General features: G+C 37.3%; 1 protein-coding gene across 1 annotated transcript; it reads right to left on the bottom strand.

The window, feature by feature from the left end:
• Positions 1–827: 827 nt before the first annotated feature.
• On the bottom strand, positions 828–14,551 carry LOC130726645 (mitochondrial import inner membrane translocase subunit TIM44-2-like). Its single transcript, XM_057577947.1, has 15 exons — positions 14,394–14,551; positions 14,085–14,263; positions 13,902–14,005; positions 12,143–12,184; positions 11,955–12,030; positions 9,418–9,462; positions 8,926–9,336; positions 8,776–8,844; positions 8,492–8,556; positions 8,260–8,328; positions 8,097–8,169; positions 7,458–7,562; positions 1,468–1,539; positions 1,299–1,361; positions 828–1,155 (listed from the first exon to the last, which is right to left on the bottom strand). The coding sequence occupies exons 2-15, from the start codon at positions 14,148–14,150 to the stop codon at positions 1,024–1,026; spliced, it is 1,392 nt and encodes a 463-aa protein (XP_057433930.1). The 5' UTR covers positions 14,151–14,263; positions 14,394–14,551; the 3' UTR covers positions 828–1,023.
• Between the last annotated feature and the right edge of the window lie 418 nt (positions 14,552–14,969).

Here is a 14,969-nt window from a genome sequence, read left to right as displayed (position 1 = left end):
AATATATTAAAATAAAAATTATTTTAGTTATTAAAAATTTTCTGATGACCATCATGTCACAAGAGATGGAATTGCATCCTGTAACACCAATGGTTAGATTGCTCTAAGTTCTTCCTTTGAATGCTTTCCATTTTTTTTTCTTTTGATTTCATTGTTCTGTTTCCTTTCATTTTTTTTTATTTGTAGTGACTAGTGGGTATATGTGTTTGATTGCGGTAATTAAAATTCGTGAAGGAGGATTTCACTTGAATTTGTATTATTTCCAATTTAATTTGTGTGAATTGATCCACAAGGTTAAACTTGCTTTGTTTGATCATGTTTAATGGTAAAATATAGCATATCTTGTATGAACGCATAGGTAATATTTTTTTTAGCTCATAAGTGAACGCATAAGTAATATGACTATAACATGTTTGACACACCTAGAAGTCTAGAAGGTTAAATGGTGAAGTAAAATTTTCTATCAGAAAAAATAAATAAGTGCTATGAGAACTTTATGCTTCAAAAATTTTCAGCTAACTCGACACAAATATACTTTTGAATACGAAATAAACATGTGTGCAATGAACTTTCTCCATCTAGACTAACATTACTGTGTAGCAATTTGAGCTAAAACTTCATAAAAAAGCTCAATTCACGCTGACAATTCAATGAAATTTCTCACTGTAAATTATCTTTAACTAATAAAATTTCCTTTCTTAACACTTTTTTTATATAGTTATATTATTATTTTACATATTTCATAGAAATTCACTTTCACAAATATTATAAATGTAAAATATATATAAACCCGTGAAACTCACAGGTATAAATGAGACATGATAAACTTGACGAATCTAGCTAGCTCATATCTTATACATCAATGAACTCGTTACAGTACACATTATTTTTTCAAGTCGTTAGTGTTAAAAAACTATTAGAGGACGCATCACAGGGACATAGCAATTGGCCCACGAGAAATGAAATTCATAAATCTATAGAACATCAACGCAAAAGGCAAAATTGTGAAAAGAAGAATAAGTCCTAGATAAGGGCTTGAATCCCTTGCTGGTGCATCTCTCTGAGTTTCCACATTAGGTAAATGCCATCTTCTGCATTATCTTCTTGGTTCACTTGTTGTAAAGCCCAAAGATAGAATATATTGTGGATTGTATCCTAGTAAGAAAAATCATCATTAGAAAAAATAATACAAGCATGAAAATGGTATTGCATACATGATACATATTCAAGATTGAGCACATAGAACAACAGCATTTTAACATTTTGGACATGAAACAGTAAACAACACAAGCATTCACCTTGCCCCCTTCTGTAATTTCCCCATGCCTATCACGTACGCAGTGGATTTGTTGTGTTTGAAACTGAAAATTCAATTAACAGAAACCATCATAATTAGTTTTTGTTCCCACGGCATAAGAATAAATTTAGTCAATTAGCAATTAACAAAAAGGTAATAATTTACAGTACCATTACAACAATAACTGGAGATGATTCCAACATCTTGGTCTCTCTTACATCAACGTCGGATACATGTAAAATCTGCAGAGTTAAATATCAAAATAAAGCTGAACATCATAATAGGGACACCTAGACAAGCACCTTAATCAAGCTTTGGCGATAGAAATAAAGTAAACTTCCAAATTTGTATCTCAGAAATCTAGCAGTGGGACACATTTGTCCCTGAGAACACAAACCTTATTGTAGTCCCTAGAAGGTAGAAACCATGAACATTGGCAACGTCAGACCTTCTAGGAACTAATGCATCTCAAGTCTAGAGACTGATGACTGAAATTTTAAGATTTTAGAGATTAGGATGAAACTTATGCATTCTCAATGACCAATGTGTCTACTCACTACTGACAATTTTTTAGGGAAGAACTTGAGGGTCCAATCATAGAAATTATCATTCATATTAGAGTACAATAGTAATAGCTTGTGTAAGAAGCTTTGCTTCTAGTATAAATATAGTAGTTAAGTCATAGTTGTATTTACCTTTCAACAATACAATAACAGATTCAGATTCAGTTCTTCTATTTCTCTCTCTCTCTCTCTCTCTCTCTCTCTCTCTCTACCATTCTGGTTTTCTGTTATGGTATCCAGAGCCTAACCGTTTCCTGCGGACCATGGAAGAAGTTACGCCGCCTCCACCACCGCCGCCGGCGTCTCCGCTGCCACCGCACCGCTTCAAGCTGCCATCTCTGTCAACGTATACGATTTCTGAGAAACTCTCTGATCGTAATTTCTTGTTGTGGAAACAGCAAGTGGAACCGATCATCAAGGCTCACAATCTTCATGTTCTGGTTCAAGATCCAGAAATTCCTCCTCGGTTTGTGACGGAACGCGATCGCGTCGCTGGAACTCTCAATCCCGCATACTCTGTTTGGGAATCGAAGGATCAATACTTGCTTTCATGGCTTCAGTCGTCACTTTCTACTCCAGTTCTCTCTCGCATGATTGGATGTGCTCATTCGTTTCAACTCTGGGAGAAGATTCATTCCTTTTTCCACAATCAAACTCGTGCGAAATCAACGCAGTTGCGCACAGAGTTGCGAAGTGCGACTTTGGGTAATCGCACGATTTCTGAGTTTCTGCTCCAAATCAAGAGTATCATTGACTCTTTGTTTGCGATTGGAGATCCAATCTCGCCTCGCGAGCATTTGGATGTTATTCTTCAAGGACTGCCTTCGGATTACGAGGATCTCATCACTCTCATCAGCACTCGCTTTGAAGAGCACTCGATCGATGAACTCGAGGCTCTGTTGCTCGCGAAGGAGGCGCGACTTGGCAAGTATCGTACACCTTCTGCTACTGGTGAGATCTCTGTGAATGTTGCACTCTCCAATCCTCAAACTCCGTCTTCTTCTGCTGTTTCGACACAGAGTGCTTCGCACACCACTTCTCAGGGTGAATCTCAGGACTCTGATCCTATGGACTCGTATGATTCTTCTGGACATGGTCGTGGATCCTCTCGAGGAAGAGGAGCACGAGGTCGTGGTCGTGGTCGCAGCTCTATTCAGTGTCAACTTTGCTACAAATTTGGTCATGATGTCTGGCAGTGCTACCACAGGTTCAATCCTAATTTTGTGCCTCAGAAACCGCCACAAAATTCGCCACAGAATTCACAGTGGAATTCTTCTCCTCAATGGCACTCTAACTCACAGTGGTCTTCTACACCTCAGTGGAATTCACAATGGAGTGCTCCTGTGTCCTCACCTTGGCAACATTCATCATCTCAGTGGCCTCCACGCTATCCTCCAGCTCCCTCTGGCTATGCTCCTATGGCTTCTTCTCCAGGAGTACCATATCGAGGCCCTGCTCCTTCTCCTATGGGTTATGCTCAGGCACATGTTGCTTTTCAGACATCCACTTCTACACCACAAGCAACATCTCCTGCTCAACCCTGGTATCCTGACTCAGGGGCTTCCCACCATGTTACTTCAGAATCTCAGAATGTTCACCAGTTCACACCTTTTGCAGGGCAGGATCAGTTGTTTGTTGGGAATGGTCAAGGGCTGCCTATCAGTGGTATTGGTTCCTCTACTCTATCTTCTGGTCTTGTTCTTAATAATCTTTTGCATGTCCCTTCTATTACCAAAAACTTAGTCAGTGTTAGCAAATTTGCAAGGGATAATGGGGTGTTCTTTGAATTTCATCCTTACTATTGTTGTGTTAAATCACAGGCCTCTAGCAAAGTCCTTCTGCAAGGTTCTGTTGGAGCTGATGGTCTTTACAAGTTTCATGAATTCAAGCTGAGTCATCTTCCAGTTAGCTTGTCTGCTCCAGTTCAACATCCAGTGTCTGTTCATACTAGTGTTTCATCTAGTGGTCATGCTCCTGTTGAGCAACCCAGTGTTGTTTCTTCTGTTTGTACTGCCAATTTGTGGCACTTTAGATTAGGCCATCCTAGTCTAAATGTTCTTAGGAAAGCTCTACAATTCTGTAAAATTCCAGTTTCAAATAAAATGGATGTTGATTTTTGCAAAGCTTGTGTTATGGGCAAGTCTCATAGACTGCCATCTTCTTTGTCTACTACTGAATATACTTCTCCACTGGAATTGGTGTATAGTGACTTGTGGGGGCCCTCACCCTCTCCTTCTTCATCTGGTTATCTTTACTACATTACTTTCATAGATGCCTATTCTAGATATACCTGGATTTATCTTTTGAAAGCCAAATCAGAGGCTATTTCTGCTTTTCACCAGTTTAAAGCTTCTTCTGAATTACAATTAAATGCTAAAATTAAAGCTTTGCAAACTGATTGGGGGGGTGAGTTTAGAGTTTTTCCTAACTTCCTCAAGGACTTTGGTATTCATCATAGGCTGATATGCCCTCACACTCATCATCAAAATGGTGTTGTGGAGAGGAAGCATAGACACATTGTTGATTTGGGGTTATCATTACTTGCTCATGCCTCTATTCCTCTTACTTACTGGGATTTTGCTTTTTCTACAGCAGTGTATCTCATTAATCGATTACCTACTTCTTCTCTTCAGTTTGATATCCCTCTTTACAAGCTCTTCAAGCAAATTCCAGATTATACCTTTCTAAAGGTATTTGGTTGCACTTGTTTTCCTTTGATGAGGCCTTATAATTCTCATAAACTTGACTTTAGGTCTCAAGAGTGTGTATTTCTTGGGTATTCCCCTTCTCATCGTGGCTACAAATGCCTAGCTTCTAGTGGTCGCATTTATATTTCTAAGGATGTTATTTTTGATGAACATACTTTTCCCTATCCTAAGCTTTTTGCTCAGAATTCCAATTCTCCATCCTTATCTCCTGCTGTGGTTTTACCTAGCTTACCTTCTGTTGAACATTTTTCACAGCCAGCTATTGCTCAACCTTCTTCCTCACTTCCATCACCATTTTTGCCTTCTCCTATAGCTTCATCTGACCAAAATCCAAGTTCAACTTCACCAGCTTCAGCCCCTGCTACGTCTGAAGCTTCTGCTGAAATTCCCTCACAAGTCACCATACCTACTTCCTCTGGTCAAGTTTCTGCTCCTTCTTCTAGTGGTAATGTCCATCCTATGATAACTAGGTCTAAGAATGGCATTGTCCAGCCAAGAGTTCAACCTACTCTGTTAACTGTCCAGCTTGAACCTACCACTGTTAAGCAAGCTCTTGCTCATCCACAATGGTTACAGGCTATGCAAGCTGAGTTTGATGCTTTGCAAAAGAATAAAACATGGTCTCTTGTTCCTTTACCTCCTGGTAGGGAAGCCATTGGCTGTAAATGGGTGTTTAGAGTTAAGCATAATCCAGATGGCACTTTGAATAAGTATAAGGCTCGGTTGGTGGCTAAAGGCTTCCACCAACAGCCAGGATTTGACTATACAGAGACTTTCAGTCCTGTTATTAAACCAGTGACAATTAGAGTGATTCTCACTCTTGCCTTGACAAATCATTGGACCATCCAACAGTTGGATGTGAACAATGCTTTTTTGAATGGTGATTTGGCTGAAGAAGTGTACATGCAGCAACCACAGGGTTTTGAACATGATAAGAAGTTAGTTTGTAGGCTGCACAAAGCTCTTTATGGACTTAAGCAGGCCCCTCGAGCTTGGTTTGAGAAGCTCACTTCTGCTTTGGTTCAATTTGGATTTGTTGCCAGCAAATGTGATCCCTCTTTGTTTGTTCTCTCCAAGAAGCCTTTGGTCATTTATGTTTTGATCTATGTTGATGATATAATCATCACTGGCAATGATTCTGCTCAGGTCCAGACCCTTATTACTCAATTAGATGCTAAATTTTCTCTTAAACAGCTGGGTTCTCTTGATGACTTTCTTGGTATTGAGGTGAAACCTCAACCAGATGGTGCCTTACTTCTGAATCAAGCCAAGTATGTTTCTGATTTGTTGGAGAGGACCAAGATGTCAGGTGCTTGCCCTATTGCTACTCCTATGATTGGTGGTCAGAAATTGAGCAAACATGAAGGAGATCCAGTGGCTGATCCTTCCTTCTACAGGTCTGTAGTTGGTGCCTTACAGTATGCTACTGTCACTAGACCTGATCTTAGTTATGCAGTGAACAAGGTCTGTCAGTTCATGTCTCAGCCTCTTGAGCCTCACTGGAAAGCAGTAAAACGGATACTTAGGTATCTCAAGGGTACCATGCACCATGGTCTTCTGCTTAGACCAGCTCAATCCTCTTCTCCACTGCAAATTCTCTCCTACTGTGATGCAGATTGGGGCTCAGATCCCGATGATAGGAGGTCAACTTCTGGTGCTTGCTTGTTTCTTGGTCCTAATCTAGTTTCTTGGTGGTCTAAGAAACAAACTGTTGTGGCTAGGTCCTCTACAGAGGCAGAATACAGAAGTTTAGCTGCTGCTACTTCAGAGCTTTTGTGGCTTCAAACACTGCTCAAAGAGCTTCACATTGCTCATTCTATACCTACTGTGTTCTGTGATAATCTCAGCACTGTTTCTCTCTCTCACAATCCTGTCTTACATGCCAGAACTAAGCACATGGAGTTAGATTTGTTCTTTGTAAGAGAAAAAGTGCTCAATAAGCAACTTGTTGTTAATCATGTTCCAGCTCAGTACCAAGTTGCAGATGCTCTTACAAAAGCATTAGCTCCCACTAGGTTTCTTGAGCTCAAAGACAAGCTCAATGTTAGGGATTCCTTTGCAAGGAACCCACATTGAGCTTGCGGGGGAGTATTAGAGTACAATAGTAATAGCTTGTGTAAGAAGCTTTGCTTCTAGTATAAATATAGTAGTTAAGTCATAGTTGTATTTACCTTTCAACAATACAATAACAGATTCAGATTCAGTTCTTCTATTTCTCTCTCTCTCTCTCTCTCTCTCTCTCTCTCTCTCTCTCTCTCTCTCTCTACCATTCTGGTTTTCTGTTAATTCAAGATTCACAAAAGGAGGCTGGACAGGCTCAAGAAAGATAAATTCTGAAAGATTATGAGAACTATTTAATATAGAATTGCATCATTTATAAGTAAAACAATAATCTGACTTTAGAAATCTGCCCACCATAGTTCATTTGCATGGTAACAAATAAATTCAGAAGAGATAAATGAGAAAATTGCTGGAAATGATACTAGAGAGTAATGAAAGCATACTTCTAACACCATTTACGCTCATCTCCTGCGACAATAAAATATTTTCCCTACCTACACTGCCATCTTCTCAATTTTTTTATATCTAAAGCTATTAGATAACTATATTATTTCTTTCGCAGTTGGAAAACCATTTTACTTGTGCTATATTTATCTAGTTTCATCAAGAATGACTCTTGGTTCAACTAAAGAAGACATTGAAGTTAAATCTACTACAAAAAGTCCAAATAAAATCAAAAGCAAACGCTTCTCTCTTTTTTTCCTTTTTCTTTGGCAGGTGGTAAAGAAAGGCAAAAACATTGTGTTCTGATACTATCAACCTCATATTCAAACAAAATATAATTGAACAGAGAGCAATATGAAATATTCAAATAATTTACAGTCTCACCTTGTTATCAAAGAAGATACCATGACTTTGGTAAGCATTATGCTCTGCTTTACAACGTTCTATCAGCTCAGGGCTGCAGTACTTCTTCAGTGTTTTGACATCTCCCTGTATATAATTAAAAAGCAATTGATAAATGATAGATGCACCAGCCTAGAAAAAAATTTAGTGCTTATCCGTTGATATCAGGTTTGCATTTAGGAAATGACATAGGAAACATTTAAACCACTTCTATTAGCAGTTAGTAGAGCAGTAGTTAAAAGGGTCAATACTAGGCGACATAGTAGGGATGGGCCTGAAACTAATGAGCTCAATTGAGCAGGTTAGGAGATTACAGTTAGTTGGGTTGGTTAGAGTAAGGGAGGGGAGCCTATATGCTTGTATCGGGATATCTTCCAGAAAAGCTATCTGCTTCTGCAGCGTAAAATCCAGAAAAACAAATCTTAGGTGTTAGCTCCAGCTGGCTTGTTACCACCTCTTCACATTCCTTCCAAGGTGTCAAAATAGGTCACAATGGACTTCATTACTTACAAGACTACCAAAAGCAAAGTGAAAGAACACAATTCTGGTTGTGGTTGACTGTCTAACTGTGTATACTATAGACCACTTATCTATAATCTTTGACATAAGTTTAGCTCTAACCTTGATGTAAGCATTGAGCACGGGTTTTATTGCCTCCTGCACTTCCCCCACAAATTCTGGTAAGGAAAAACAACTGGCTCATATAATCAAAATAAAAGAAAAAATTGGTTAGCCAATAAAATAATATGTCAAGACTACGATAAAAACAAAAATAAGAGCTTACGGATCCCGTTGACGGATTTCCTTGTAAGAAATAGCAGCATCAGTCTCTTGAAACATGCTATCATTGATACTGTACAAGAAAGAGGGTGAATTAGCACTAAAACTTGCAACATATATTAGAACAATTTAGACTATAACCAGAAAACTATTGCACCATGCGTTGCTGTGCAATAGCCAATAACTTGGTAATTCAAAGAACAAGAAGGAGCACAAAGAGAAGTTCAGACACATACTCTTGTATTTTGTGAATAATGGGGTTGTCAGTAGTTTCATATCTCTCCCGAATGTCTTCTAGTATCTGTCAATTTCATTAAAAGATGAGGAATGTGGTGTTTGGAAGTTAAATGTGGAATATAAGGTGATTGGAAGTTAAATGTGAAATCTATTTTCTATATCCACAACCATGGTCCATGAATAATGCAAGTGAGGCAAGCTGCAGAATGCATAATATAGGTCGGCGTTCATGTTAAAAAAGGAACTATTTTAAAAGAATAAAGAACCTTGGGATAGAAAATACCTCCTGGCCCTTTCTCTTCACTGGGTCGCTATGCTCGATGAATCGCTTGAATACAGGAAGGCTTTTCCCCTAAATGAAAATGTAGAAAAGATAACCTAGTGGAGAGGTATCATTAATGGTCCAAATATGAAAAAACTTTAGCTCAGTTACCTTGTCCTTGATCTCGTCAAACTTCTTACTCCACCAAGATTGTTTTATTGGCACAACAACAATTTCGGTTCTTTTACTGATTTCATCATTTGATGGGACAGGAGCACGCTGTCTCTTGGTCGGGTTACTACTTAACTCCTCCTTTATTATGTCATAACCTTTCTTGGTTACATTGACTACTTTAGTGTCCTTTAATTTTTGGAAGGCAGCAGAAACGTTTGAAGAGGAAGAGGAAATGGTGGACTTAAATTTGCCAAACAATGACTCCTCAGCATTACTAGACTTAGAATGCTGGCTTTGTTTTTCACCCGATGATGTCGTACTTCCTTGGTTTGCATCAGCATTCTGCTTTTTTGAATAGTCAGTTGATCCTGAAGAATCCTGCTTTCCTATCCAAAAAGTTTCTTTCACCTAATTTACACAAACAATATCAATAAGCCATCAAATAAATAGTTGATCATATTTATTAAAAAAAAATTGTAAATAACAGACCTCCTCATTTGCGGCTGATAGTTTCTCTTTTACATTGTGAGAAACCTGCAAAAAGTACAGTTACTAATCAAACTCAAGGTAACAGGTCAGCTTATTTATAGTATACAGGATCCCAAATTCCCCAACACAAGTTCAATAATAAGGCAATATCGAAGAATCAAAAGAACAACCCAACGAAGAATAAGAACATAAATGGCAATCCAAGCTATCTATTCCGCTACCAAGTTTTCCAAAGTTTGGACTTCAGAACTCTAATAATAATAATAATAATAATAATAATAATAATAATAATTATAATAATAATAATAATAATAATAATAATAATAATAATAATAATAATGTCATTCTCTCCCCAACAAACAATCCAGTCCATCCTGGAAATCTCGATTTTCCTATGGATTTATTTTACCGACCTGCTCTATTTTCTATGCTCCAGAGGCTTTGTCTAGCTGTTCCTAGTTCGTTGTTTCAACCATGTTTTAATTTTGGGCACTGTTGGTTTTTCACCTTCATTCACTGGATCAGCTAACCCCCATAACAGCCGTAGAGAATTCATTTGACCTAGCAATAGTCCTAAATAATCATCCCCTCACTATTTTTATTTTTCTAAAGGGCACATTTGCAAAGAGCTAAAAGTAAAGTAAGCTTTAGGGTGAGGGGGGGCGTTAGAATATAAAAAGATATTATAATATCTTGATCTTATCTTGAAGTAATATAAGGTAATTAGATTATTCTTTAGAATCAGTTAATTTTTTCATTAATTATGTTGGTTTTTGTCCTTATTTAATTAGGATTCGTAATTATTTTCTCTATTTTACTAGAATTAGAGTCTACTTTTGCAACAAAAATAATATATCCATATCCATATCCGTATTCCGTAATAGTCAGAATCACGATTAAAATCGCTTAATCGCATGACTATGCAATTAATGGTGCCCACGGCGCTTAAAATCGCATCTCTAATTGTTTTCTGGCTTAGTTGTGGCCTGGGAAGCACGGACACTTCAAAACAGAGGCGTGTCCGCGTGTCCGACACGCGGACGACACGGACCCGCCACTGACACGTGACCGACACGTGTCGGACACGTCTGAGGCGTGTCTGAATAAAAAAACATTATTTCTTGGCTCGGACACGGCTTGGACACGGCGTGGACACGGCTTGTATATTGAGCCGACACACCTTTGTGGCTGGACACACATATGGGACACTTTGTACTATTTTTTTATTATTTTCTGACTTAAAAAAAAGATAAATTAAAAATAAACAACCTTATCTAATTAAACATCAAACAAACGTAATAAAAAACAATGATTCAGTGGGCTCATAACGCACAAACACGACGCTTCTCCTCTCCTCTTCTCTTGCGTGTTTCATCTCCTTCCTCCGCCAGCGGCGACGCTCCTCCTTCTCCACCAGCGGTGACGTTTCCTCCTACCTCTTGGTCTTCTCTCTTGCTTCCCTTCTCTGTTACTTGAAATAGGTAAGACCTTTATTTTGTTTTCACTCTGATTTTGCAGTTTTTACTTGATAGAGAGAGTGAGCATGGTTAGATTATTTGTGTTTATGAGTATTGGATATTGATATTCTGGTTTTTGCTTCCTTCTTTGATGTACTGTGAAGGCTTTCTTCCCTTGCTTTTATTGGTTCTTTGTTTTCCCTGTTTGTAATAGGGTTTGCACCCCTTAAGTGCAATTCATTTATTCAATCTCATTTTACTGCACATCATTGTACTTCAGAATTGTAAGATCAATCTGATTAGGTATCAATAGTGTTAATTACAAATATACAGATATACTATCCTAAATTAGTTTCTTAAGGTTTCTCCTAATCGATTATATTATATGTACATATACACTACCATAAATATGTAAGACTTTCTGAAATTTTTTATTACCATACAGTCAGACTAATGGTTGAATGATGTTTTAGTTCAAACTCTCCTAATCTTTGGTAAAATGTAGCCTGATATTGATAAATAGTACAATTTTCAAGCTTCTTTTGCTTCTATTGAGAAGCATTGTTACTGACTTAATTGTGTGTGTTATTGTATTGAATTGATCAACATATTATAGTGCAATGTTCTCTTAATTTTGTGAACATATTATCATGTTTTTTTATTATATATATATATAAGCCGTGTCCCCGTATCCTATTTTTTAGAGTTTAGCCGTGTCGGCGTTCCCGCCCGTGTCCCGTGTCCGTGTCCGAGTCCGTGCTTCATAGGTTGTGGCATAATCGTAAGGCTAATAATCATACCTTAATCACATAATCGCACCAGAAAGTGTTTTTTTATTTATTTATGATATTTTATATGCATATATAGAGGAAATTTGTCAAATCTTATAACTGCGATTTACGATTAACACCCGGATTAAAGTCGTAATCCCGATTTTGGCTACTATGATTATATCAATACAAATTTATTATTTGTATTCCTTTTACTTCTTTCACTGCCTTTAAGTCTAAACCCTATAATTTCATCAATTAATAATCCAGACTCTAGAGAAATTGAAAATAACCTTTGATTTTATTATACCTTTTTCGCTGTAGCTTCAGCTTCTGTCCACACTTCATCAACCTGTTTGTACAGCTGCTCAGTTGTCTGCTTTGTTCTGCATTCAAAATTTAACCATCTCAGGCACTCCATTAAAATACAGCAGTACGGCTCAGGCCTATTGATAAAAGTTTGACGTTACACTACACTGACTACAAAACAAGAATTACCTTTCTTTCAGCTCCTTGACAGACTTTTCGAATTCTGGATTGCTACAACCATTTATGACAAGAAACAAAAAGAGAACGGTGGTAGCACCCATTAGTGAAAGGGGGAAAACAAAGCGGAAAAGTCAACAGAACAAGATATGCAAGGCATGCATAAATGGGCATTTAAAGACCCAGTTTTGTCATCTCCATACAAATGAGTAGGTCAATCATTCATTTGTTTCAGGATGGTGGTTTAAATACCTAGTCTACGTAAATAAATTAACGGAATGTCCCAGTTTACATATAAACATCCTTATTTCCATTACAACCATTAAGAAAATAAATAGAACAAATTGAATAATAAAAATATATAAATATAATAAGTGAACAACATCATTGCCTATTAAACACAAACACACGAGAAAGCTTTATTGCACATCTTTAAGACCTTCAATGCTGTATGGGTTTGAATGCTAGTGAAGAAAGATGTGAATGTTGTGATGGATGAGTGAATACAAAGATATGAATATAAATGAATGCATTTAGAGAGAATGTTTGCATAATGCATATTAGGGAATAGACGGTAGAATCCTGCCTTAGGTTACTTAGGTATTTGTGGAGGAAAAGGCCATGGAGAGCTCCGGTAACGAGGGTAAATCAAATACACAGCAGTCCAATTGTTAAACATAGATGCTCACCAAGAAAATTGTAAGCCAGATCATTAAGAAGGATCTAGATTTAAATGATTTCTAATAAGAAGTGATTTCAATAAAGACACGAAGACATTATTTGATTCATGTAACCGACCCGGTCTGGTGGAAAAAGGCTTTATAATTGTTCTTTGTTGTTGTTGTGGTTTGTGGTGTAAGTTGACCGTGTGTGTGTGTGTCTGTGTCTTTCAGCTGTGTGCTTGTAGAGCATAATGCTAGTACATGAATATATGATTGAATTCCCAGATGTCATGCCATCAGATTGTATTCCTTGTGTAGCATGAAGAGTCAAAATACTATATTGTGATTATAATAAAGACAAGCAAAGCCTTATAAAATGCATTATGAGAAGTCCCCTAACATGGAAAAAGGGATATAATTTAGGGATATAAGGGGGTGGTCTAGCAACCAAATAAGAGAGAGAGAGAGAGAGAGAGAGACATCTTGGAAGCAAGAACGTCAATGGTTCAAAACCAACCAACAAGTCCTGCCCCAGGAACTTGATTTAGGAGTCCATCCTAAACTATTAGATGTCAAAGCCATTGGTCTACCACGTAGTAATTCTATTGCACTTGGCAGCACAGGAAAATTTTGCCAGCCCAAACCATGCCAGACTCCCCATTAAGACTTGTAGCATAAGAAGGTGCAGGGGGAGGGGAGAAACAAAAAATCATTCATTACAATTCCTGCTAAACTGAGAAAACAAAGAAAAGGAGAGAGAGGAAAAGACCGGACAACGAAGGTGATATTTTGCTTAAAGGTTCTTCATCATGTTCTCATGTATGGATTAGACTTTTTTTTCTTTTAGAGTAATCTAACTTCTGCCTACCATATGTGTTTTTTTAATTCCCCCTGTTATGTCTTTCATAGCTTATACTCCAGCCAAATATCCAGGTAAAACTTATTGGCTCTAATGGCTGGATTTCTTAGCTTCAAAAATGAAATTTAAGCTTCTACGGACGAAGTTAGTCCAATGTATGAGGAAATGTTTTAGTGTCAAGTGAAACCTCAACCTTGTGCAGCTGGAAGCAATCCAATTTTACAAAAGAGAGAGAGGTTAAGTGAAATACCTTTTAACTTCACCTTTAATCTTCTCAGAGAACTCTTTAAAGACACTATATCTACGCCTATCGACCGAAACCAAAGGCGGCAACCTCCTACTGATACTCAAACCCTATCATGGCAATAAAAATATATAAATAAATGAGAGAAAATTAGGGTGAGCAAAAGAAACAAAAGGGGCAAAGAAAAACCTGGCGAGGAAGAAAGAGTGATTGCTTGGACAGTAAAAAATCACGAAGGAGCTTCTTGCTTGCCATTTATTTGGAACTGAATGAATTCAAACAAATATGAAACAGTATCTATCTAGCTTCTTCCTCTTCAATTTAATTTTCTTCTACTTGTAATGTGTGTATGTTCCCATGCTAAACTCCTATAACAAGACACCATAATCGTAACAGAGTGAGCTTCAAAGTTCCAATGAAGTAGAACATTGATGCATAGAAATTCAATTTATACAGATGATAGTGAAGAATCTGGGTTGTGAAAAGAAAACAGCATACCAGAGGTTGCAGCTTGACGGAGAGGGGAGTGGCTGCGGCTGCGGCGGCGACGGAGGGTGGTGCGTGCGAGGAAGAGGCAGAGAGAGAAGAATCAAAGATTTGTAGAGAGTTCAGATTATAAATTGCAATATTCGTTTTTCGTGAGCATCAAGATTATAATTAAAATCAAATTATAAAAGCTAGGGTTTTTTATAATTTCATTATAGTGATAATAAAATTTTATCTTGTTTCTTTTTTTTTTTGATATATGATGGGGTAAAAAAGTGAATTTTAATGAAATGTATGTGTAGTATTTTTATTTTTATATGTAATAAAAATATAAAATTTTAAACAAGCTTCAAAGGTTATTTATGTTTGAATTGAGAGAATAGATGAAAATCATCGCACCATGAAACGGAGTTTATTGAAGTAAACATGATATTTTTTAGTTAGGTTTCCTTGCTATATCATAGTTACATGATTAATGAAGTTTATAATTGCGGTGTTAATAATTACTTTTATTTCTCTATTACTAGCGTTTTTACCCCGTGCGTTGCACGGCGAATATTGATCTCATTACTTAGGCACATATTAATG

The sequence above is a fragment of the Lotus japonicus genome, chromosome 6 (assembly GCF_012489685.1).
Source record: "Lotus japonicus ecotype B-129 chromosome 6, LjGifu_v1.2".
NCBI classification, from domain to species: Eukaryota; Viridiplantae; Streptophyta; class Magnoliopsida; order Fabales; family Fabaceae; genus Lotus; species Lotus japonicus.
Note: the sequence above shows the minus strand (reverse complement) of the source record. Positions and strands in the feature narration are given on the sequence as shown.